This window comes from Hirundo rustica, chromosome 4, assembly GCF_015227805.2.
Source record: "Hirundo rustica isolate bHirRus1 chromosome 4, bHirRus1.pri.v3, whole genome shotgun sequence".
Lineage (NCBI taxonomy): Eukaryota > Metazoa > Chordata > Aves > Passeriformes > Hirundinidae > Hirundo > Hirundo rustica.
Genome location: NC_053453.1, coordinates 43,128,631 through 43,155,999, shown reverse-complemented (window position 1 = coordinate 43,155,999; position 27,369 = coordinate 43,128,631). Strand labels below are relative to the sequence as shown.

Here is a 27,369-nt window from a genome sequence, read left to right as displayed (position 1 = left end):
GCACTTTGAAGGTTCACTCTGAAAGCAAAACCTTCCCCGATAGGAAAAAACACTTTTCCCTGAGGAATCCTACCTCTGAAAAAAGATTTTCCCTTAGAAAACTGAAAGTAATACTCACCAAAATTCCAGCATTTCTTTCCTTTCTTTCCCAATCACTCCTTTTACCTAGAGACACCTCTTTGATGCAAAAGGAGCTTCCAATCTCTGATCCTAGGGTCTTCTTTCCACGAGCATGTGGTAGTCCCTAGGCAGCTTGCTGGTCCTGGGCTTCTTTGCAGCACTCCGATGAGATTTTTGAGTCCAAGGAGAAAACTGCAGCCCTGGCCTGTAGAACCTTGTGTTTCGGAGATTCCACAGCGAACGCCAAGCCTGACGGGTCTGTCTCTGAGTGAGATTCCTCGGCCACGTGCTTCCTGAGCAGTTTTTGGGAACCTTTTGTGGCTTCAAGCCCCATGTTTGAGCACCAGATTGTAGCCTTCCCCACGAGACTAGATGGCCACCAAAGGCAAAAGAAGAGAGTCTATTCCCGGCTTCCTTTGGGATTTTACAGCTTTATTCTCATATCCAGCTTCATTTTGCTGAACGGTCCCGATCACTTGCCAGTGCCCAAGTGTCCCCGGCCCCTCCCCAGCCATGGCTTTTTCCCCCAGGGGACAGGACCCATAGGCGAGACCCAGAGGCCTTGCCCAATCAGTGGTAAGTGGGAGGAAACCGGACCAGGCCCGAGGGGGATGCTCAGCATCGGGCAGGGACAGATAGAAAAGAACACCACAAATATAAACCAAATCAATGCATTACAACACACCCTAAATAAAGACAGACAGAGATATATATTGTTACTGAGTCCTTTTTTTTCTTCATGCAGCCGGTAAATTGGTTTTATTCTCAACATAGTCAATATAAAAACATTCTGTATACAAACAGCCTCCATTTACTGCAATCCATTTAGAATCTATAGATTCCTTGCAATTACTAATTGCATTACTAATATTTGATATATTAACCTTCTGGTTCTCTAGAGTCTAATGGACTCATATTTTATACTGTTAAATATGTTTATTCAGTTTGGCAAAACAAATACACATTGATTTTGTGCTTGGTAGGGTTTTTTGTTATTAGGACTGAAAATTTTATATATTACATGACAAATCATTTATTGAACTTCTAATATGGCCTATTTTTATCAGTGTAGATGTTTAACACTTTCAAAAATGAAGGTTTTTAAGTGCAGGGTTTAACCATTTCATGTGTAGGTTTTTTTACTACTTCATACAGGCTAGCTTTAAAGTCTTCATTTGTATATAACTTCTATATATTAAATTTGATTGAAAAATCATAAATTTCTATGAAAAATAGTCAAAATATGAGTAAGAACATAATACATAATATTAAGTTTATAGTCTGCTATTTTGCTAATAATCCCTTAGAGTTTGGGCACTGAGATCTTTAATTTAGGGCCAAATCTTGTTCAAACACATACAGTCCTACACAGTTTAGTGCTTATAATTTGATGGACAAGAACAGTATTCATCTTGTTTTACAGAGTAAAATGACTAAAATGAATATGCATCATTGTGATATGACTAGACAATCCTCTTTCTTCTTGAACAGAAATATTGAGGGACGTCATGGTCTCTGGACCACCTTTATTTGATTTATCTAATCAATTTAGTAAGAATTTCACAATACTCTGCTTAGTTGTGTCTGGTCTAAGGTAGACACCCACTTTTCTTCTGAAGATGGAAATAATACCTCCACTGAGAGTTTTTCCATCCTAGTGCAGAGGCCCAGGGCTAAGGGATGTTATACACTCTTGTTAGTGCTCTTTCACCTCAGGTAAGGTACCTTATTTGTTCCTGGAAGCTCTGGTATGCAGAATTCTTCTGTTGGTAACAACACTGAGTTATGCAATAATTTACTCCTTGCCCATTGACCTGGCCTGTTGCTGGGAGGAGACATACATACATGGGGGAACAATGCACAGCAAACTAAACTGTTGATGGACTTCTGCCACAGTGACATCATAAGCCTACTTTAAAATGGGTACAGCAGTGGGTATGTGTTTTTTCGTTTGCTCACACACACACACACACACACACACACACACACAAAAAGCTTAGTTTGTAGTTAAGATTGTATATTAAACCTGAAGATGAAGATGACAATGGTTAAATGAAATTAATTCTAATTAATTCTGCCTGAAAGTGCAGTCTATGTATATCTGAAAGGATTTGATATATCTGAAGGTAAGTTTACCTGTTGTCATGCTTATCAGGTGGACCATTCTTGTAATACTGTGGTTTTATTCATAGGTGACACTACTGCATGCAGTTCTTCACGAGACACAACTTGAAATATTTTGATAAAATGAGATGCTTGCGGAAGCGATCAGCAGTGTCGTTCTTAGGAATCCTTGTTGTTTGCTTGCTGTTCATGAACTTGTACATTGAGGATGGTTATGTTTTGGTAAGTTGCGAACTATTTGTGTGAGCTGGGAACTTGTTTTTCAGTGTACACTGGAAATCTCACCTCTGAATACTGCATTAAATGCTATTATAGAAATAATAGAAAGTTTACACCCATTCCATCTACTTTCAGCTCCTTGCATGAATAATTTCATTTTAATGAGTTTATTTTGTGTTTTTCTTACTTTCTGTAACTCCGGTTTTAATCTGACGGGTTCAGTGCTACAGCATTAAAAATTAGACAAATGAAACCTAATGTAGGTTTATGATTTTGAAAAAAATTGTGGAAGTATTTATGTTAGGAATTTCAACAAAAAAACTACTGACAACATAACATAACTCTACATTTTATCTGTAACCTCGGGATGTTTCAGTGCTGAATGTCAAGTGAGCCCTGGAGGCTCAATTAATGGATTGAATTTCCAGTTCTTTGGAAATTGGACTGGGCCCAGTAAAAGAACATAGTGGTTGAAAAACTGGATCTTACAAATAGTAAAATGACTAAACTGAATTTGTTATATTGTGATATGACTAGATAGTCCCGTCTTTATCTTGAATTGAACAGGGACTGTATGGATTTTCCAATATTTTGAACTGTGAATTCTGATCTCATTTGCGTCTGAAAAGAAACATAATAGTATGTCAAAAAGTGTAATACTCAAGTAGTAAAATCCTTACATTATTTATCCATAACCATATATACAGTCCTAATTATTTTAATTTAAAATATTATAATTATAAAATTACTTATTACAGTATTGTAAATATTTACAATATTAATATTATGCTAGTACTTTTTAAAGCCATTTAAAAGGTAGCCCATGCTTGTAGAATGTTACTCCATTACAGACTTTTTTTTTTTTGTCTAACACTGTACTTTTTTATTTATTTAGCATTTCTTAGTTATGATTAAATTTGACCTGGCTTATCACTTTTTTTCCTAGTTGCATTTTCCCTTATGTTTCTTCTCTGTTCACTAATTGCTTCAAAGTCCCCCAGATGTTTCTGAAAGTGCCTTTATTATCACTGCTAATGGTGTTCCTCTTGGCTTGTTTTTGAAATCTTTTCCTGTCCTACTTGCCAGCTCCCCAGATGGCAACACGTCTTATTCTTAAATTGCTCTTCCCCCCCCCCCCCCCCCCTTTTTTTTTTTTTTTCTTTTACAAATTGACTCACTTCCATTGCTTCTCTCTTCACAGTTCTGGCGTGTTTGCACTCATATAGCTCTCAGCCGAGTCTCCTGAGAGTTCTCCCAGGTCTCTTGATACCTTTATGGTCCATCAAGTATTTTTCAAGTGTGTTAGGATGTTGACATTTCAGCTTATTTAGTTAGTTTTATTCTCAAATTTCCTGACCCTGTCTGACATCTCCAAACATACCATGTCTGTTGTGTTTTCTCTGCTGAGGTAAACATGAGCAATTTCAGTGTTTGTGGTGAAGAGGAATATACTTGGGGAAAGCTTCTGAGGACAGCAGACTAAGCAGTTTCCCTCAGGGAATGAAAATCTGAAAGTCCTCAGAGCCCCAAAGGCTCTCTGAATTGCAGCCAATCTCCTGTTGGACTATCCTCTAAAAGTATCTCGGCAGAAAGAAGACAACTGACCCAGAGTTCCTCCTCCCAGTCTCAGGCTGCAGGCTGTGCAAGGGCTTGTGGTGCTGGTCTCTCTGGCGCCAGATGTAAGAAAAGTGGTCTTTTTCAAAAAGTTAGAGTACTAAAATGACATTAATTTTGGTAAACCTTAAGAAGAGAAAAGAGAAACTTTCTGGTTTTGTTCAAAGGGTGTCACATGTCCAGAGAATCCTTTCACTCTTTTCTGCAGGGCATTTGCTGCAGAAATGGAAAGTAAGTGCCCAAGTCGCAAAATAGCTGAAATATATTGGGTAGAGAGTATGCAGTTGTACAGTGCTAATATATGTGTATTAGAAAAGTAGTTTAAGGTGCTTCATCTGCAGTATAGTAACTATATTTGATAAGGCATTTTGAAGACATACTTAGCTAAAATATACCAGAAATCACAATATACACAAGGGGGTCTTCCACCTGTTCAGAGTTGTAACTGGATTGTAAGTGAAACATAGGTTCCGCACTCTCCTATGTATACTAATCACTATTTTGGGCACTGTGCAAAGAATAGCACTATTGTTGACAAAACATCCTTAGCAGAGCAGAGTATCTTCATAAAGGGTGGAGAACTCTGGCACTTTATCCTATGGCACCCACATGAAATTCCCAGAAAACACTGAAATGTAAGTTAGAGGTTAGTTAACAGCTGAAAGCCAATACCATTCTAGAAATAGCTACAGACTAAAATCAAGGAGAGTTAATTAAGTTCCTCAGCTTCACTGACCTCTACAAAGTAGCCGGAGATAGAAGAAGCAGATTTAAATCTTTTGAAAAAAATCCAGATTTCAGTTTTGCCCGTCATTCAACAAAAGAATGAAATAGCAACTATTAAAAATAAATGTTAGCCACAAAAGACATTCATTAAAGAGGGGGAAAAAATGAATTTTTTTGTTGCTATTTTAGATATTTTGCTTCTTACAATCAAAACATTTTCTACTGACATTGTCTATTTCTAAACATTTTATGTAGCAAAACCTCAGAATAGGCTTCCATTCTGAAACCGTATGAAACAAGGAATTTTGGTGCTCCATTCTGGGACCCATGACACAAAGCTTTGATATTTAAGAAAGGTTTTTAAAAAAGAAAGTTTTTGGACCAGCCTTTTTTTTTTTTTTTTTTTTTTTTTAATCTGACATTTTTCATTGAAAATCTCCTGAAGTTTGGTGTATTTTCTTTCTAGATCATTGAGTTAAATTTTGATCTTTGTCCTAGGGTAACTTTATGATGCTTGTATCCCCAGTCGTCTGTTCTGTTTGTGCTGTATATTGAGTCCTGTGCCTTTAAGACTGGTTCTAAGAGCAAGGAGAAGCGCGGAGTTTGTTTTGAGAAAACTGCCTGACTCCTCCACATTCTTCTGCGGACGGGGTGTTCGGCGGAGGCTTGGAGAGACAGCAGGACAGAGATTTCTTTTGCTATTAGTTAGTTTCAGCTAGCTAGGGCAGAGAAGTTCCCTGGACTGTTTTTTTTTTTCCTTTTTCTTGGAACTGTTTAAACCTGCTCTGGACTGAAAACCCAGGGGAGCACTGGGGGCTGCACCTGCGGCCCACCAGGGCCTGGACCTCGGCATTTTCCAGCAGCGCCGGAGGGACTGGGACTGATGAGAGGCACTGAGAGATCCGAGCTACACCCACGGCAAGAACTTTCTCAATTTGCCATCTCACTCCAGAAGGAGAGGTTTTATTGTTTCATATTATTCATTCTTTATACTTGTATGCACTTCATTTGTTTAGTAAAATAGTTTTTTCCACTTTTCTCCAAAGAGGTGTTTTTTTTTTTTTTTTTTTTTTTTTTTTTTTTTTTTTTTTTTTTTTTTTTTTTTTTTTTTTTTTTTTTTTTACCGGACTGGTTGGAGGGAGGGGCCACCTGGGTTTGCTTCCCAGAGGGATCCTATACAGGGGTTTTCTCCCAAATTTGTCCCCAAACCAGGACAATCTTGAACCTGATCATCAAACTTCCTCTCATAATTTATGAGGAAATGCAAAGTGGCACATAAGCACTAAAGAGAAATTACTCAAGAGACATTGAGAATCAAGAGAGCAGAACAGTGCAGGTTGATGCCCCTGGATGTCTGTGAAAGATCTTTACTAAGCTCAGAAGTAGATTATTTACTACTTTTATACAAGAAAAACAATGAACTATAAATGAATGTAAGATCAGTTTACAGAAATATTTCTTTGTGCTATAAAATATAACTTCAGTACTATTACCGCACATTGCTCCCATTTAATGACAGATCTGGCAGTTTTAGTGCATTAACATACTGCATATATCAGAAGACATTAACTCATTCATACATGCGCCTGTTGTCAGACTAAAATCAAACTAGATAAATTAAATAAGCATTCCTACTTTTAAAGTCAGTCTTCACGATCATTTAGGTATTTTCCCTTTTCTTAAGGACTAAGGAACAGATTTTCCCTGAAACCCAAGTGGCCTTATGGATAGGGCACTACTGAAGACACTCTTTCCCTTCTGTGCCTTTGCTATGGCTGGGGAATCCTCTTGGAAGGAAGGACTTAAGAAGGAGGCAGGAAGAGGAGGCGTGGTGATAAATGTACATTTTGACTATGCCATCAAAGTGTTCTCCAAATTCAGAGAAACTTACTGTCTGCATGATTACATGCATTTCTTCTTGTTGCAAACCTGAGTTGAAGCTTCTCAGAAAAATGTCAAAATGAGCGAGATGTAAGGATCTAGATTTGTCTTTCCTTTCAGCAGTTCTGGTGGATTTTTTTAATCATTGAAAACATTTTTGAAAATTCTTCCCTGTTTCTACATATGTGTAAATTATCTTACCTGTTGCTGAGTGATGTTTTCTTATCCCTCTTTTGAATACCACAACATTGTTTGGCCAATAATTTAATGTTTGCTACCTTTCCAGAGATTTATGAATTTTTTTTTTTTCTTTTCCTTTTACTGTAATCTGAAGGTTTATGGTGGATTTTCTGTAGCCAAAATGTATGATATTCATACATTGGTTTGGGGTTCTTAGTTTGGGGGGGGGGGGGTTTGTTTTTTTGTTTTTGTTTTAAATGAGGTGACTTCTACATGCTTTCATGAAAGTTGAAACTGAAAAATGTTATTATTGGAAACCTGCCTGCCCATGTTCCCTCTCTAGCTGGCATTCACAAATGTGCTTCTCTCTGTCTCTCTCCCTTTTTTTGTTATTTTTTGTTTTCCTGCTAATAGGAAGGGGACAAGGAATTAATCAGAGAAACAGCCACACACCAGCTCAACCCAGAGCGTTATGTTCACAGTTTTAAAGATTTGTCTAATTTCTCAGGATCTATAAACATTTCCTATCGCTACCTAGCTGGCACACCTTTGCCAAGGAAAAGTAAGTAACTTCAATTTGAATGTTGCAAAATGAGGTAATTCAAAAAGGCGTGAAATTCATATACTCCCTGTGGTATTTCTGTGCAAGAGGGGCTGAATTAAGCAGTGGCAAAAGAACTAGTGGGATATCTATCATAGGCCGTTCTTGAATGGCTGCTAGTCCAGACCTAGCAGTGACTGCCCCACAGCCTGATTACCTTCTGACCAATTGCCTGACCTGTAGATATCCTGCAGGCAGCCCCTGGATGGTCTGTGTCAGCCTAATTCCATGGATCTCCTCCCAGGCAAGAGAAAGATGAATTACAAAGTAGAAGCAAGGGGTATGCTGGTGGTGTTCTGCAACCACCCTCTGAGACCATAATGTCAATCTCTGTATAACTGGTGAATCCAGTCTTGCGCATGCTTGACATCACATTTATGCACCCCTCAGGTCCACTGTTCTGTCAGCCCAGCAGCTGCAAATGGACCTTCTTGCTCCTTCAGCTGTTCTAAAAAGGGAGCTGAATTGTGTGCTATTATCAGGATAGTAAATGAGGATTCTTCTCACATCCATCTGCAGATGGACTATTTAGTTATTCTTATTTCAGACATGGTTCAAGACTTTCTCTAATGGTGAAATACAGCCATACCTAGACTTTAGGCAAGTGTCCTTCAGGTTCCAAATCAACCATTTCACATACATAAACAAGGCTCTGAAGTCCAAACCCAGAAGGTAAGATAAAATAAAATGTGAGTTGTAGAAAGCTATAAAGTTTGTTCAAAATAGATTTGAAAAATTGGTGGCTCTGTAGGGAGTGTAAATTACTTCTGGGGGTTGTACTTCACTGTACAACTTCATTTTCAGCAAACTTAACCTTGAGGGAAACCCTGAATCACTATCAAACCAGTCTTTTACAAATTACTATATTTTAAGAACATTGTAGATTCAACTTAAGTACACCCTTTTGGTTACAAAGTCTTAACATTTTTTACATCAGAAGTTAGAAAAATAGAGATATATTAGCAAATATTTGAAAAAAATCTTGACTTGGAATGCTGGTAAAAATTCAATGGCAGTGGCTAAAAACCAGCAGAGATTAAATGTCTTGTTTTATAAGATATATCTCTCTCTAGAAAAAACATAACAACATTAAAAATTGTTTGTATAAGGAGGAGAGAAGTTCTCATCTACTTTAAAATAATGTCGAAGTTGCATCTTCCAAGATGGTGTTTCTTGGGAAATTCTTAATGGGTCTTGAAAGAGGGTTAGAAGAAAAACTACTAGGAAGGAAAACTAGACAAATTCACCCAAAAATGAACACCCTGAGAAATAATTATCCACACAGAATTCATAAAACTGTAAAGTTATGCATAGATGTAACGACTTTTAGAGGGCTTAAAATGATAAAAATGCTGCATTTGGTAGTTCCTTGCTTTCAAAATATGGTGTGAATAATCCCCTCATAATCTCCTTCCTTTTAGCAGATTTACAACTTTATTATTGTATATGTGGTTTTGTCTAAAAGGCATAAATGTTCACACCTCTTTGGCATTTGTCCCCAATGCACTACTCCTTGAAGTAAACAAGTGAATGTTTAACACAGTAGTCCCCATATGTCTATTTGCTTGCAATATCATATTTTATGAAAAGACAATAAAGGTGCTTTTTCACATGCAGCTTAATAAATTCACATACCAAATTACAGTCTTCACCATTCATGAGGTTTATGTGATACAAACACAGCTCTGGAGAATATCTTTGTGATAAAATTGCTTCCAATATCAGATACTCAGTTTTTGTTTGAATTGTCTTTTGTTCAGGGTATCTTACAATTGGACTATCCTCTATAAAACGGAAAAAGGGAAACTATTTGCTTGAGACCATCAAGTCCATATTTGAGCAGTCAAGCTATGAGGAACTCAAAGAAATTGCAGTGGTAGTACAGCTGGCAGATTTTGACTCAGCCTGGTGTGAAGGGATGGTCCAGGATATTTCACAGAAATTTGCACATCACATAATTGCAGGCAGATTAATAGTTATTCATGTCCCTGAGGATTACTATCCTGTACTGGATGGCCTTAAGAGAAATTACAATGACCCCGAGGACCGTGTGAAGTTTCGATCAAAACAAAATATAGACTATGCTTTTCTTCTAAACTTTTGTGCTAATCTTTCTGACTATTATGTGATGCTGGAAGACGACGTTCGCTGCTCAAAGAATTTTTTGACTGCTGTTAAGAAAGTAATTACCTCACGAGAAGGATCCTATTGGGTGACATTGGAATTCTCTAAGCTGGGCTACATTGGAAAGCTTTACCATTCTCATGACCTACCACGCCTGGCCCATTTTCTATTGATGTTTTACCAAGAAATGCCTTGCGATTGGCTGCTCATCCACTTTCGTGGCCTGCTAGCTCAAAAGGAAGTGATACGTTTTAAGCCATCTCTCTTCCAGCACATGGGATACTACTCATCTTACAAAGGAGCTGAAAACAAGTTGAAGGATGATGATTTTGAGGAAGAATCCTTTGATATCCCTGACAACCCACCTGCAAACTTGCACACCAATATGAATGTATTTGAAAACTATGAGGCAAGCAAGGCTTACAGCAGCATTGATGAGTACTTCTGGGGTAAAGCTCCTTCTACTGGTGACTTCTATGGGATTGTATTTGAAAAGCCCATTAAAATCAGTAAAATTAAAGTTGTCACTGGAACTGAAGATCGGCAAAATGACATTTTACATCATGGGGCCCTGGAAGTAGGTGAAAAGATTGTAGGCAGTAAAAAAGGAAGACAATGTACAACTTATTTGAGACTAGGGGAGTTCAAAAATGGTAATTTTGAAATAACAGATGTAGAGCACAAAGTTCTGTTTGATATTAACTGCATGAGAATACTTGTTACTAAAAGTCAAAAAGAATGGCTGATCATTAGGAGCATTAGTGTCTGGACTTCTCAAACAGCCAATCAATAAAGCAAGACCACCTGACAAGGTACAGAGTGCATACAATCAACTAGGTCACAACTGGTTCCAGGCCCCAGAAAAAAAGGCACTTCCAGCTCTTCACTAGAGACACAGGCTGTCTGGGGAAATCACAAAACAAGTAAAGCAATTTATTTTTTACCAGTTTGGTCAGGCAATATACAAACATTTATTTGTTGAAAATTTTGAATTTTATAGAAAACAGAAGGCTCTCAAACCTCTCTTGAGATCTTTAAACCCTTTTTTACTATTATCTCTGTAAGAGAGGTCTTGTGGACTATAAAGAACAAAAAAAACCCTGTCTTATAATTGGCAAAAGTTTTAAATCTATGACCATTATGTTGTGAAAAGAAATTGGATTGCCCCTTATGCACATAAAAAATTTAAAATCTTATGGTAAATACAAATTTGTACTGTAGCTGGTAATGTGTTTCTTTTCCAGGCAGTTGTGACAAGGAACTCTGCCCTGAAACTGGCAGTTTACTTCTGAGGACTGTAAGAAAATAATGTGGCTAGTCATTGCAAATTCTTGTTAAAAGGGAATGTATAAAATTATAAATCTGACATGACAATTATGTAAAAAATAGATAATTGCATCTGTTATTCTGTCTCAACATATATCCTTTGGTCTTTTTCCTGGGTCCTTTCACTGAAATGAGCACTACTTGGATTCTATACCAAGGGACCTAAGGGACCAATTTACTCTCCTTACTTGTTCAAATTGCCTCACACCAAGCAAGCCTTCTGCTTAAATACCAATGTGGGTATCAAACCCAGGTACCTCAAGAAAAACAGTGTTTTCTTAGAGAGGCATCTTATCAGATCTCAGCTTTAACGTTATCTGTCCCTTCAAGATATAGAGAATTCCCTCTGCAAAATTTACAGATAGCTGAATACTACAGCATGGTTTCCAAGAATTGTCATACCTTCCACATCTACATGTCCAGTTCACGCATTATACGAATACAAAGTGTTCTGCGTTCATCAGTTGGGGGTGAATGTAATCTCCAGCCTATCCTAGATGATCTATAGTCCATAGAAGAGACACAAAATGAAGGATCCTAATACAATGAGAAATTAATATGTTTCTGAATTTGGGGGGCGGGGGAGGGGGCATGTTTTGGGGGTTTTTTTTAAGTTTTCTAATTCTGATTGTATTAGTGTTGTAGACATCTTCCCCTTGCCTCTGGTTATTTCTTATAAACATATTTTGTCTGGCTTTAGACAATGAGCACAAAAGTTCCTCCAGTCCACATGACTTCAGTGTTAGCTCTGGGCTCCTAGTGCATCACACAGGGAGGCTGTATAGCATATGATTTACACTATATGCACACGTTTAGATTAACAGATTCTACGGAGTTTTTTCCTCTAAAAATTCCTTAGATTGTCTCAGTAGACACACTAAGAAATATATGAGTAGCAAGTGTGACAGAGACAAACATTGTATTGTCAACCTCATGAATACTGTGCTTATCATCTAATTGCATTTAGGGGATTTAGTTAAGCCTTGAAAGCAAGAATTAAATTTCAAGAATGTTTACACTAACAAAGAGTGAATTAGCTACTGGATGAGTACATAAAAACCTAACATTGCTATTTCAAAAAGATAAATTATTTTTAAAATCTACACAAAACATCAATGCAATTGATTTTCCTGGTTCATAAATCTGGATAAATGCAGGTCCAGCTTTGGCAAATCACCCAATACAGAGGTAAGGGTGTCAAATAAGTCTCCTGATGCATGCTTCTACTTAATTCAGAAAAACATCTTTTTCTCAAAGAAAGTCTTTGTTTCTTTGTTCCTTTATACACCTAAATCTCTGGCTTTTTTATATACATATCTTCAATAAAATAGATTAAAAGTGTCATATGTGTTCAACTTGAAAAGAAAAATGAAAACTCTTTAAAAAAACAAAACTAATACATGCCAATCTTAAATTATTATAAATACTTTTGAAGGACTTGTTTTTTGATATTGATATGCCAGATTTCAAAAATAATTAGCTGGTAAATAGTTATTAGTTAATCTCTCCCCCCCACCTTTTTTTTTTTTTTTTTTTAATAAGCTGTCATTCTTCTATTTTTTCTTTTGTAGAATCACAGAATGGTCTGGGTTAAAGGGATCTTAAAGATCATCTAGTTCCAACTCCCCTGCTATGGACAGTCATGTCTTCTGCTACATCAGGTTGCACATCCAGACCAGTATTGAACACCTCCAGGGATGGGGCTTCCACAGCTCCTCTGGGCAACCTGTTCCAGTGCCTTGTCACCACAGAGAATTTCTTCCCAATATCTATTCTAAACCTAATTTCTTTCAGCTTCAAGCCATTCCCCTTTGTCCTGTCACTAAATGCCCTCATAAAAAGTCCTTTTCCAGCTCTCTCATAGTCTCCCTTTAGTACTAGAAGGTGCTGAGGTCTCCACAGAGCTTTCTGTTCTGCAGCTGAACAACCTCAACTGTGAGCCTTACTCACAGCAGAGGTGCTCCAGTCCTCTGATTATCTTTGTAGCTCTCCTCTGTATCCACTTGATCATTTGATTGTTAACTTGTAATTCATTAACTTTCTTTGATCCCTATTAGGGTCAAAACAAACATTACTAGGTTAACGAGGAACCTTTACTTTTATTCAGAAATGCAATATATCTGAAGCAATCTTCTAAATTAGAATTGAAAATGCACTCAATCCCAAGATTCCAAATACTCTTGTAATAAAAACTATAGGCAAAGTGAATGGTTAGTACAAATTAAATGCTCTCATCATAAGCTTAAGCAATCTAAATAGTATTTTTGAATTACAAGCTGAACAAAACTGTTTTCCTTTTCAAAATAACACTAGTAATGAGTCTCATCTTTGGCATAATGGCTCAGCAGCAAGATGTCTCAGCTGGTTGCTACCAGTCTTAGGAGATCAAACCTACAAATGCCCTCAGAGAAAGTTTTCCTTAGCTGTGAATATTGCTAAGTGCTAAGAATGCAAGCCGTGCACATTCTTTCTGTTGAATTTGACCTGACTTTGAAGAAATAATTAACAACACATTTATTCCAGGAGATTCTAGAATTCAGTTGTGAAAGTTAATGTTTTGAGCACTCACTGTAGGGCATCTGGCTTCTCTGTCACTGAATGCATTTTTATCCATCACATTGACGTGAAAAAGGTTACCATATTTTGGAAAAAAAAAAAAAAAAAAAAAAAAAAGAAAAAAGAAGTAATAAAATCAATGATAACTGTTTTTCAGGCAGATTTCAAAAAGATGTATTTGAAGACATGGGTTTTTTCCTTGTGCACTAGGAAAAGTGATTGTCTTCTGCAAGGAAAATATTTAATCAGAGGTTTATACCTTCACTAATGTTTTACAAAGTTTGAATTTTTTTTAATTAGCAGTATTACAAAGATCTGTTCTTTGGTTTATACAGTTGATTCTGTTAGTGTGTGTTTCCTGGCTTCATCTGTGGACTGAACATCAATATTTTCATACCAAAATGAATCCCAGAATCATAGAAGTTGAGTTGGAAGAGACCCAAAAAGGATCACCTTGTCCAACCCCTAGCCCTGCACAGGATACCCCAAGAATCACACCATGTGCCTGAGAACATTGTCAAAATGCTTCCCAAACTCTGCCAGGCTCAGTGCTGTGACCACTGCCCTGGGGAGTCTGTTCCAGTGCCCAAACACCCTCTAGGGGAAGAACCCTTTCCTGACGTCCAACATAAACCTCCCCAGACACAACTTTAGACCATTCCCTCCTGTTTTGTCACTGGTCACCAAAGAAGGATATCTGTGCCTGCTCCGCCTATTCCCCTCCACAAGGAAGTTTTAGACAGCAGTGAAGTGCCCCATCAGTCTCCTCTTCTCCAGACTGAACAGCCCAGGTGACCTCAGCCACTCCTCAGATGGCTTCTCTTCAAGGCCCTTGACCAGCTTTTCTGCCTTCCTTTGAACATTCTATAATAGCTTTATATCCTTTTTTTGTTGTGACACCCAAAACTGCCCCCAGCAGTTGAGGTGAGGCCAGCCCAGAGCAGAGCAGAGCAGGACAATCCACTCCCTTGCCCAGCTGGTGATGCTGGGCCTGATGGACCCCCCAGGACAGGGTTGATCCTCCTGGCTTCCAGGGCACTGCTGGCTCATGTTCAACTTGCCCTCAACCATAATGCCCAGGTTCCTTTCCACAGCTCTGCAGTTTCTCATCCCCCAATCTGTCCATACATCCAGGGTTGCCCCATCCCAGGTGCAGAATCTGGCACTTGCCCTTGTTGAACTTCATATGGTTGGTCATTGCCCACCTCTCTAAATTTTTGAGGTCTCTCTGCAGGGCCTTTCTGGGAGTTGACAGGTCCTCCCAGTTTTGTGTCATCTGCAAACTCACTTAGTATCCCTCTCAGGCCTGCAGTTCAAGTCATCTCTGAAGAAGCTGAAGAACACAAGGTCGAGAATGGAGCCCCATGGAAACCCATAATTGACAGGATCCCAGTTCCAATGTCACCCCTTTCACTATAACTCTTTGTGCCTGACCTGTGAGCCAGTTGCTCACCCATCATATGATGTGTTTATACAGTTGTGTGCTGGACATTTTTTTCCAGAATGCTTCTGTGAAAGACACTATCAAAAGTTTTGCTGAAATCCAAAAAGATCACATCACCTGGCTTACCTTGATCAACTTGGTGGCTTACCTTGTCATAAAAGGAAAATGGGTTTTTTAAGCTGGACTTCCCTCTCATGAAGCTGTACTGGCTGTGACTAATGACTGGGTTGTCTTTCAGGTGTTTTTCACCTGAATAATCATCATAACATTGCCAGGCACTGAAGTGAGACTGAGACACCTGTACTTTCCACAAATACTGAAAATATTTCATGGCAGTCTGGACAGTGATGCATATGTTCTGAACTTACCTACACATATTTTTCCTATTAACACGTGGATTGCTCATTGTATAACATAGGGAATTCTTGGGAAGTAAAATACTCTTCATTGAAAATTAAAAGGAGAAATGAGCCCTTACTGCAGAATAAACAAATCCAGGCCATGACAATTTTCAGGAAAACAGTTTTAGAATATTTAACTACTATGTTAAGGGTAATTCACTAAGGTTCTATACAAATGTGATATTTTTAGATCAATCTTCTAACATGGTGCTCTGTTTTACTCACTGCTCAGTATTCTCCTATGTAAGACATTAATGTTTTCACTTCTATAAAAGGGCATTGGGAACTTGTTCATTATTGAATTATTAAAAGTTAAATAAAGAACAAATTATGACACTTTATAGAACATTTTATTCCAGAAACTTACTAAAGTTACAAACCCCATAGTTAACTGTCTTAAAAACTGCAGATGACATCAATTTTCATTGTGAAGCATTTCAGGTAATCTGATGGAAATGATAGTACTTACTGCTTTCTGGTTAAATTTGCAGTTCTGTTAGGCTACATTTAAATAAATATTAAATTATGAGTTTTATTGCAGATCATGTGTCATGAGCTCTAGCAGTGTCATATTCTCAAATGGTAAAGTATAATATTTTTTAAAAACAAGTGGAAAATACAGATGTATCATAATGAAAACAAACTAAATTATTTTTATGTCACATGCTATATACAAAGACAAATTAATTGGAGCATCTCCACCATTCCATCAGCTTTTCAGATAAAACAAAATAAGGGGCTTAACCTTTGTTTCTCAATCCTTAGTCGCTGGAGATAAAAATTATTAAATGTCTGCTTCTTTTAATCAAAACTTCATTGACCTCTATGTAATAGAAAACTGAAAGGGTGATTTTGCAAAATAATTATATACATGCAGATACAGAAATATCTGTCTTATTGTCTTCATTTTAGTTTTAGCCACTCTGGAAGACTAAAATGAAGATGTTCTCCAAATAGGTGTATTTTGGTATCTTCAGTTGGCATTTTCCAATATCTTGCCAATTTTACTAGTTTTGCCACAGTAAATACGTACTGTGTCATGCCCTTGCTTTATGTGACTGACTGCAGAACAGTCAGTCACGTAAAGCAAGGCTGTGTTGCTGCTTTTGCTGTAAAAGAAGAGAAACAGGACCGTGTTCAGTCATCCCACTGTACAACACTTGCCCAAGATCTGTTTCTTTCTACTTGAATTCTTCATGATCCTTCATGCAAGAGGTTTGTCCTGCGCATTCATCTCCTAGATAATCAGAGGTACAGGAGACCTGTTTTCGTATGATTACATATAACAGACATAAATCTAGATAAAACTACATGATACGTAGTGACTTTTACAGATAATTTCCTATCAACACCACCATTCTTCCCAGAAGGGATGTTCAGTGTCTTCCTCATAAATACTATCTTTCAATGAGAATAATTTGTTGAGCTTTAAAAAAAGAATATGATCTCCACCTCAAGCCAAAGAATTATTTATTGTATGTTAGTTTTACAATTAAATTAAGTTGAGAGAAAGATTAATTTCAATACCATATCCATAACAGTAGTCTGCTGTTAAATTGCCATGAAATTGAATTGGCATCTGAGCAGATACTAGACTATTTTTCAGCCACATTTCTTGACGGTTTTTTTTTAAACTGTCATGCTAACTACTACTGTTCTCAAATAAAATTCCACTTTGCTCTGATAGTTGTAAAAATGTTCTTAAAATTCCATGTAGAAATTGAAAGTACTTTAAGTAGGATTATATTGCTGATTAAACCCTTTGCCAGCCCTTTGATGGGCTTATGTAAGAATTTCACATTTAACAAGTAAAGCTGAACATCAAAAGCTGATGTTCACTTCCTCTGTTCTGACAGTTAAATAGTGGCCTTCCTTCTTTATTGTTATTTACCCATTTAATGATAGTTTTACTTTTGCCGGAGTGAAGTCTGGAGCCACAATTTGCAGTATTCTGGCTTTTTTTTCTTTAGTATGCCATGTACCATTAAGAGCAGAGTTCTAAGGGTGCAAGTTAAATCCTTAAACCAGCCTTTGCTTCTTCTGAAAGTCCCTTGCCAGTTGTGCTCATGCCATCTGGGATATTTCAGTCCATTTGCAACTATAAAATCTATTCTATTTTCATGTTACATTTTCACTAGCACACACAACCATTCCCCTCTTCTTTCTTTAATTTCAATACTGCATAAATGAACATCATCTTGGGTAGATATTGCCGAACCACTTTCACCTCCATCCACAAAACTTGGATGGCTATTGCCATATATTTCTCAGAATTACTTCCTGCTTTTGGCCATTGCTTATAGCATTTAAATGCCACATCTACTAAGACAATAAGCATGCCCTAATGAGACACCATTTTAAAGTAAACATACAAATTCTTTTTCTTTTTCTTTTTCTTTTTCATATAACTCTAAGAGTGTATAACATTTAACCTCCATGGAAATCCCGTCAAGCAAACAAGTTTTGTTAATCACTCCTGCAAATGGTTCCTGGCATCCGTCTGGCTTTGCATTTACAAAATGAGCCAGGTTTCTCTCTTCCACAGAATATCAAGTTTCAGGGAAGGGGGGAAAAAAAAATCCCAAACATGTCTTCTCTTTAGTGATTGTCTGCTACCTTTCAAAGATGCAATTTCTTTCCCATGTTTCCTCTCTTCTCTCACTTAAAATTGTATATTAAAATCAACATAAGGTCCTCCTTCTTCCCAATACCTCAACTCACTCCAATGTGTACACTCATAGTTTTCTCTTAGAAAGGGGTAGTTGTCGTTTTAGTTTATGCAGAAATTCTTAAAATTTGGGCAATAAACAACACAGCCAACAATTTTTTTTCAAGGGTCCATGTTCATTTTTTTAAACACTCAAAGTGTGATATGCAATATGTTCACTCAAAGTAGAAAATATCTTTACTCAAGCATATTTGTGATAACTGGTCCTTACATAAAAACAAAGAAAAAAGTAAGGTAAGGCTTTTTTGGTAAGTAACTGTGGCATGTGTGTACATAAGTGCATTAATAAAAATGTTGCGAAGCCCCACATGTACGGCTGTCTTCTATACCAAAGACTTTAAGCTTTCTGGCTAAGGAGAGAAACCAGTGTGTCGTAAATAATTTGGATATTAACTTTTGTATCATTAATCCCACTTTCTTCTGAGCCTGCGCCAATTCTATAGAATATAATCCCTTGGGTTAATATTACTTACCAAGTTGTTTGCTAAACAGATGTTACTTTTCTTGAATATTGATTATAATTAATATATTTACCTTACCTTACCCTTATTATTAATAACTTTTTTTTCTTGTTTTGGTTTATTTGAAAGCTCTTTTTTTCTCTTTTAAACTGAAGATTTTTTTTTTTTCAATAACTTTAGCATAAACATTATAGAACAAGGGAATAGGATTTAATACCATTTAATCTAGTGTGAAACTGAAATCTAAAGTTTTCATAATATCGTACTTGATAAAAGGTATCCAAGTCATGAAAGTATATTGAAGCATTTATCTGTTCTAAAGAAACATAGAATATCTTTGTTTCAGGACTCTGAGATTTAAAAAAACAAAAAATCCCATCTAAGACAATATGATTGGAAAAATTCCCTTTCCCAAATTTTCATTTGTTCTGCCAGCAGCAAGGCATCAGATTTCCTCAGTGCTGATTCATGGTCAGATCCCCACTAGGTTTGTATGCATTTAGCTAATCAACATTTATCTTTTTATGCTTATTAAAAATTGAGCATCTATCTTGCTATACTAAAGAAAAAATATTGCAAATTTCTGGTTAATGTTTCTCATTGTTTTTAACATTTTAGTGTAATATTTTCTTTTATTTATTTCTCTTCATAGACATCGCTTTCCTGAAGAGTGAAAGGGAAAAAAAAAAAAAAGGTTGCATTTTATCCTAGGGTGATTGTGTATCCCTCAATCGTCTATTGGGTGCAAAGGGAAGGGAAGTGCCATTTGTTTTTCCCCAGGAAAACTCTGCTCCTCGGAGTGACCTTGAAGCGGGGGATTTGGAACACTGCAAGATGAAAGAAGCTCTGTTGTTTTTTTTCGCCGGCAGTTAGTTAGTTTAGTGCTAGCGTAGTTAGACGCTGTAGAATAGCTGAAGTTTTTTTGGTTTTGGTTGGTTTTTTTTTTTTTTTTTTGTTTTTTTTTTTGCCTTTTTTTCCCTTTTTTTTTCCTCCCTTTTTTTCTTTTTTGCCCTCTCCCCAGAACTGTTCCAACCTCTCCGGAGTAAGGACCTGGGGGAAGCACCGGGGGCCTCCATAGGGGACCCACCCCACCAAGACCAGCCCTGCACATCTCCTTTTCTCCCAACGCCAGTGGAGACAGAGCAGTGGAGCACAGTGACTATCTTCAAGAGGAGACTTTCTTTAAGTTTGTTATCCCTCCGTAAGCGGCACAAAGTTCTTGTCATCGGGTATTGTGCTGGGAGTGCTTTGCCTGTTTAATAAACAGGTTTTTTCCACTTCTCTCTGAGGAAGTCTTTTCCTGAACTGGTTGGGGGAGGGGGGGTGGCCCAAGGGAGGGTTTCTCCCAAAATCTACCTGAAACCACCACAAACTTCCTTGGTGCCCCAAACGTGGGGCTGGAGAGAGTGGAAAAACCCTGTACTGATTAGTATTTAGCAGTCAGTAACTATGCTGCTTGAACTCATGTCTCTTGGGGTGAGGGCCTTGATGTGCTTTGGATCCTTAGGCTTCTTTGAGGTCTTAATACCTTTGTGGTCCTTAGGTTTATTTGCATATCCAGAGATAGCCCCAATATTGTCACTAATATGCAGTTTTTACAGTAGAGGGACACGGATTAGAGGTAGCTAATTGGCCTTGGTTTAATGATAATAATTTGTAGGAAGTTATAAAGGTGCTGAGATCTTTTCCTACTATGTATGGGTCATGGTTATGGTTATTCACCCTGTTTGGGGGAGGGAGGAGCAGAGGATGAAAGCGTGCAGTCTTTCGTTTCGTTCTTCTCCTCTGAATCAGTTAAATCATTGTTGGAGAATGTTGAGTTTCGCCTGAGTGTTTAAAGAGACCATCTTACTGGTAAGTCATCTGGTAAGACCTCCTCTATACAGTCTGCAGCTTCTCTAGAATATGGGCTGAGATTTCTAGAGGGGCTGATGAAACTCCTGACCCAGGCAGAGGAAATCCTGAGTGGTGTGGAGAATGGGGAGGATATGGGCCAGCTCCTCAAGGGAATTCTCTGACCCTGTAGTCTGGGATTTTCCACGGCAACAAATTCAGAAATCCGGTGGAGCTGGGGAAATACCTGAAAGAGAGGGTACCATGATGGCTCTAAGGGGGAAAGATGGCTGCAGTAAGCTGGGCCCTGGCATATGCTTATCGCACATTGCTAGAGACTGTAGGGCAAGCAGCAGAGGCAGGGGGGAAGGGATACAATCAACAGCTATCCCAGTCACTCAGGCTGCAGGCCAACACCCCCAGTTAGGAAGCCAGCAGCTACACTAGAACCTGAGCCTGAGTCCGGCAGCTAAAACCAGACAGTAAGCCTAAGCCCCTGGCAGTTGCTCCAGCAAAGAAGCACACACTTAAAACCAATCGACCAGTGGACGATGATGAACCAAGAGAAGGACCTTCACCAAAATCAGAAGCCAAAGCTTCTAGCACAGGATCAGAAGCCAATATTGATTCCTTTTCCCTGAAGGACCTTCGGGGCCTAAGAAAAGATTACCGGCGACAACCTGATGAATCTATAATTAGTTGGTTAGTCCGTCTTTGGGATGCTGCAGGCGAGGCTACAATTCTGGACAGCACTGAAGCGAGGCATCTGGGATCCCTGTCACATGATCCAGTCGTCGACCAAGAGATGATGGGAGAGGCTAGTCCTTGCAGTCTCTGGGTACGGGTCCTAGGAAGTGTGGCAGAAAGATACTTGTGTGCAGATGATCTCTATATGCAGCAAACCCCATGGAAGACCATAGAACAAGGGATTCAACGCTTGAGAGAAATGGCAGTGGCAGAGATGGTCTTCTCAGATGACATAAACACTAGGAACTCAGACTTGGTATCATGTACATCTGTGATGTGGAGAAAACTTATATGACTCGGGCCATTAGAATACGCTTCTGCTTTAGCAGTAATGAAGTAGGAGGACATGGAGGAGACTGTGCTTGATATGGCGAAGAAGCTCCGAGCATATGCAGATGCTGAGCATGACCCAACACACGCCAGAATCGCAGCTGTAAAAACACGTCTGCAGAAACTAGAGGATAAGATAGAAGAGAATCATCAGAAACTCAGGGAGGAGATTAGAGAGGACCTTCTCCAAATCTCAGCAGTACAGATCAGAGGTTCTGGTACCCACCGTAGACGCTCCCCAGCTAGGGAGAGAGGATACACTCCACGTGCTGAGCTATGGTTCTTCCTGCAGGATTGTGGATAAAATATGAACAGATTGGATGGAAAATCTACGGCTGCCCTGGCACAACGGGTGCGTGAATTGAAGGAAGTCAAGACTCAAAGAGGGAGTTCCACCAAAAGGGAAGCGGCTCCAGTTGCCCGTAGCCGAACTGCCAGGTATGACGATGATGACATGTCCGACCCCCTTGAAGGAACCTCTAAGACATATGCTCAAGGAAAGAAGGATAACCAGGCTTAGAGGGGCCCTGCTTCTAGCCAGGTAGAGGCTAGGGAAAACCATGTATTTTGGACTGTGTGGATTTGTTGGCCTGGCAAATCTGAACCACAGGACTATGAGGCCTTGGTTGATACTGGTGCGCAGTGCACATTAATGCCATCAAGACATGTAGGGGCAGAATCTGTCTCTATTGCTGGCGTGACAGGGGGATCACAAGATTTTACTTTGGTGGAAGCAGATGTGAGCCTAACTGGAAAGGAGTGAGAGAAACACCCTATTGTGACTGGGCCAGAGGCCCCATGCATTTTGGGCATAGATTACCTCCAAAGTGGGTATTTCAAAGACCCGAAAGGACTCAGGTGGGCATTCGGGATAGCGGCTGTAGTGACAGAGGGCATCCGGCAATTGAACACCTTGCCTGGACTGTCCGAGAATCCATCTGCAGTAGGACTCCTGAAAGTATAAGAGCAACGGGTACCAATTGCCACTTCTATAGTGCACCGCTGACAGTATAGGACAACTCGAGATCCTGTGATTCCCATCCATAAGATGATTCAAGAGCTGGAGAGCCCAGGGGTGGTTAGTAAAACCCACTCACCCTTCAACAGCCCCATCTAGCCTGTGCGTAAATCTGAAGGAGAATGGAGATTGACTGTGGACTACCGTGCATTGAATGAGGTGACCCCGCCACTGAGTGCTGCCATGCCAGACATGTTGGAGCTCCAGTACGAGCTGGAGTCCAAGGCAGCAAAATGGTATGCCACAATTGACATTGCCAATGCATTTTTCTCCATTCCTTTGGCAGCAGAATGCAGGCCTCAGTTTGCCTTCACATGGAGGGGAGTGCAGTACACCTGGAACCGACTGCCCCAGGGTTGGAAGCACAGCCTCACCATCTGCCATAGACTGATCCAGACTGTGCTAGAAAAGGGTGAGGCTCCAGAACATCTGCAGTATATTGATGACATCATTGTATGGGGGAACACAGCAGCAAAAGTGTTTGAGAAGGGAAAGGAAATCATCCAGATCCTCCTGGAAGCCAGTTTCGCTATCAAGAAGAGTAAAGTTAAGGGACCAGCTCGTGAAATCCAGTTCCTGGGAGTAAAGTGGCAAGATGGATGGCAGCAGATTCCTGCTGATGTCATCAACAAGATTACAGCGATGTCTCCACCAACCAATAAGAAGGAGACACAAGCTTTCCTAGGTGCTATAGGTTTCTGGAGGATGCATATTCCTGAGTATAGTCAGATTGTGAGCCCTCTTACCTGGTCACCCGCAAAAAGAACGATTTCCACTGGGGCCCTGAGCAGCAACAAGCTTTTGCCCAGATCAAGCAGGAGATCACTCATGTAGTGGCCCTTGGCCCAGTGAGGATGGGACCAGATGTAAAGAATGTGCTCTACTCTGCAGCCGGGAGCCATGGCCTGTCCTGGAGCCTTTGGCAGAAGGTGCCTGGTGAGACTCGAGGCCGGCCACTAGGATTTTGGAGTCGAAGCTACAGAGGGTCTGAAGCCAATTACATCCCAACTGAGAAGGAAATCTTAGCAGCCTATGAAGGAGTTCAAGCCGCCTTGGAGATGATTGGTACAGAGGCGCAACTCCTCCTGGCACCTCGACTGCCTGTGCTAGGGTGGATTTTCAAAGGGGAGGTTCCCTCCACCCATCATGCCACTGATGCCACATGGAGCAAGTGGATTGTTCTTATTACGCAGTGCGCCCGTATGGGTAAACTGAATCGCTCTGGGATTTTGGAAATAATTACCAATTGGCCTGAGGGTGAAAATTTTGGCCTCACAGATGAAGAACAAGAGCAAGTGACACGGGCTGAAGAGGCTCCACCATACAACCAATTGCCAGCAGAGGAGACGCATTATGCCCTTTTCACTGACGGTTCCTGTTGTATTGTAGGGATGAACCAGAAGTGGAAAGCAGCTGTGTGGAGCCCCACACGACAGGTTGCTGAGGCCTCTGAAGGAGAGGGTGGATCAAGTCAACTTGCAGAACTCAAGGCTGTTCAATTGGCCTTGGATATTGCTGAAAGAGAGGGGTGGCCGAGGCTCTACCTCTATACCGATTCATGGATGGTAGCCAATGCTCTGTGGGGATGGTTGAAGAGGTGGAAAGAGGCTAATTGGCAGTGGGAGGAAAACCAATTTGGGCTGCTAAGGAGTGGAAAGACATTGCCACCAGGGTAGGGAGACTACCTGTGAAAGTCTGCCATGTAGATGCCCACATCCCCAAGAGTAGAGCTAATGAGGAGCATCGAAACAACGAGCAGGTAGATCGGGCAGCAAAAATAGAAGTCTCAAAGATTGATTTAGATTGGGAACACAAGGGAGAGTTGTTTTTAGCTCGATGGGCCCATGATGCCTCAGGCCATCAGGGTAGAGATGTCACCTATAAGTGGGCCCGAGACCGAGGGGTGGATCTAACCTTGGATAGTATTTCTCAGGTTATCCACGACTGTGAGACATGTGCTGCCATCAAACAGGCCAAGCGGGTGAAGCCCCTATGGTATGGCGGGCGATGGTCCAAGTATAAGTATGGGGAAGCCTGGCAGATTGATTATATTACCCTACCCCAGACACGTCACGGTAAAGTGCTACGTGCTCACAATGGTGGAAGCCACCACAGGGTGGCTGGAAACCTACCCTGTGCCCCATGTTACTGCCCGAAGCACCATCCTGGGCCTAGAGAAGCAAGTCCTGTGGAGGCATGGTACCCCCAAGAGAATTGAGTCAGACAACGGGACTCATTTCAAGAACAGCCTTATTAACACCTGGGCTAGGGAACATGGCATTGAGTGGGTGTACCATATTCCCTACCATGCATCCGCTGCAGGCAAAGTGGAGAGGCACAATGCATTGTTAAAAACCCAGTTGAAAGCATTGGGTGGGGGATCATTCAAGAATTGGGAGCAGCATTTGGCAAAGGCCACCTGGTTGGTCAACACCAGAGGCTCCTGGTTGGTCATCTGAGCACTCCCCACCCAGGCTGAGCCTCTGCATACAATAGATGGAGATAAAGTCCCAGTGGTGCATGCCAGAGGTCTGTTATGGAAGACAGTGTGGATCAAGTCTGCCTCAAGTACAGACAAACCCATTTGTGGGGTTGTCTTTGCTCAGGGACCAGGTTGCATATGGTGGATAATGCAGAAAGATGGAACAACACGATGTGTACCCCAGGGAGATCTGATTGTTGGGTGAGAATCATTTATAAACATCACTGTCTGCTAAATGCTATTGCCATTGTCTGTACATTAAACCACGCAGAATGAAATAGAAGGAAATGTGTGAGAGGGTATGTGTTAAGTGCTGAAAATATGAGCAAGTGTTGAAGGTATGAGTAAGTGAGAGAGGAATCCTGCTGCCCTGCAGCCTGGGGCCTGGATTCAGTGGCTCAGTGTGGAACGTGACAGGAGCATGACGGGTAGTGCTTGTATTCTTTTTTTGTGGGGAGAATGGATGGAAGTTTTGCGTGGAATATACGTTGGTTCTGTCCGTAAGTCAACGATACGGGGATAAGGGGTGGAAGATGTCCTAGGGTGACTGTGTATCCCCAATCGTCTATTGGGTGCAAAGGGGAGGGAAGCGCCGTTTGTTTTTCCCCAGGAAAACTCTGTTCCTCAGAGTGACCTTGAAGCGGGGGATTTGGAACACTGCAAGATGAAAGAAGCTCTGTTGGTTTTTTTCGCCGGCAGTTTAGTTTAGTGCTAGCATAGTTAGACGCTGTAGAATAGCTGAAGGTTTTTGGTTGTTTTTCAGCCCTGCACATCTCCTTTTCTCCCAACGCCAGTGGAGGCGGAGCAGTGGAGCACAGTGACTATCTTCAAGAGGAGACTTTCTTTAAGTTTGTTATCCCTCCGTAAGCGGCACAAAGCTCTTGTCATCGGGTATTGTGCTGGGAGTGCTTTGCCTGTTTAATAAACAGGTTTTTTCCACTTCTCTCTGAGGAAGTCTTTTCCTGAACCGGTTGGGGGAGGGGGGGCCAAGGGAGGGTTTCTCCCAAAATCTGCCTGAAACCACCACACATTTCTGCATTACCTCTTTCTGTCATCCTCTTCTTCATATCCAGATTTCACTACTCACTTGCTCACTGCAGGCACATGCTCACATGCAGTGAAAGCACAAATAAATGGAAAGACATTGTAAGCAGTAGATTTCTGGTAGAGGGTAGCATGAGAGAGAATTATAAACTGTTTTATGTATTTAAAGTTCGTTACAAGGAAATCTAAAGAACATCTTCTGCTGCCCTGCCTTTTGACTGTGACATTTCTTCCATTTCCTGTGCCTCTGTGGATATGTGAGCTAAAGCTCACTGCACTTAGTTTGAAATTTTCTAATAATTTTGCACTTCTTCACTATTCCACTTCAGCTATAAATCTTTTGTCATGTATGCCAGCTTGCTTTCTGCTTGAGCTACACTGTGTGGTGTCAATGTACCCTTCTAGCTGTCTATGTGGTTTTAAATATGGGACAAATTACTAACACAGTAAACATTTTTGCAGCTGCTTTAAGTAAGAGAGAGGTGTGCTCCTGCTGAGATTGGGTACTGGAGCCAAACTTGGCCTGCTAGAAGAACATCACCTAGAGGACTGCTTGGGCATGCATTATAGCACCATAGGCCTGCAACTCACATCCAGCCAGCTGACAGCTGGACTGGTTTAAACCTTACCACCAGACAGCTTTTGTAGTATTCCCCTCTCCTCCCTTTCCTTAAAGTTACAGACCCACCAGTGCAGCCAGAAGAAGAAAAGTGCTTAGTGCAGTGTCTTTGTTAAATGTGCATCCATCAGTATTTTAACTATTCCAAGAGGATGAGGACCTGCCATGCCAGAGGCATCACATTATGCTGCTCTCAGCTCCTGCCCAGCAGGCAAGAATGGTCACAAGGAGCTGGTTGGATAAAACCTTCAGCAGGCCCTTAAAACAGACTTTTTGGGGTTTCTTCTCCCACATATCCTTCCCTATAAAAACTATTTTTCTTGACTTTTTTAGTGGAGCTAACACATTTTAGAGCAGCAAGTTGCGGGTTTTTTTAATAGCAAAGTAATAAAGATGTTAAGGAAATAAAAGAAAAAAAAAAAAAAAGAAATACTTCAACCCTAAAGCTTCTTAAATTAGTCATTAAAGACAGGCCATATAGAGTAAAAATTACAAGATATTTATCTTTTTTCCACTCAAATTAGCTTTGTTTTGGGTGGTGTTTTGGGGTTTTTTTTTTTGGGGGGGGGAGGTGTTTTTGTTTTAGTGTTGGTTTTTGTTTGGTTGGGTGTTTTGGGGGTTTTTTTGGTTTTTTTGGGGGGTGTTTTTGTTTTTGTGTTCGTTTTTGTTTGGTTGGGTGTTTTGGGGGGGTTTTTTGGTTTTTTGGGGGGGGAGCGTGGGGTTTTTTTGGTTTTTTTTTTGGTTTTTTTTCTCTCACATTTATGAGTTGCATACACAGCTAAAACTAAAGA

The 27,369-nt window shown here is 40.1% G+C and overlaps 1 protein-coding gene across 7 annotated transcripts in view; it reads left to right on the top strand.

The window, feature by feature from the left end:
- Window positions 1-12,248, top strand: part of MGAT4C (MGAT4 family member C) — a 411,241-nt gene extending 398,993 nt beyond the window's left edge. For 5 of the 7 annotated variants that reach the window (XM_058420301.1, XM_040063368.2, XM_040063367.2 and 2 more), the window contains 3 exons: window positions 2,313-2,466; window positions 7,279-7,426; window positions 9,226-11,447. In XM_058420301.1, the coding sequence (XP_058276284.1) occupies window positions 2,326-2,466; window positions 7,279-7,426; window positions 9,226-10,382 (1,446 nt within the window). In that variant the 5' untranslated portion in view covers window positions 2,313-2,325 and the 3' untranslated portion in view covers window positions 10,383-11,447. Of the gene's footprint in view, window positions 1-2,312; window positions 2,467-5,458; window positions 5,764-7,278; window positions 7,427-9,225 lie in introns of those variants that run through there. The other 2 variants (XM_040063363.2, XM_058420303.1) reach the window with 2 other exon arrangements.
- Window positions 12,249-27,369: the final 15,121 nt, after the last annotated feature.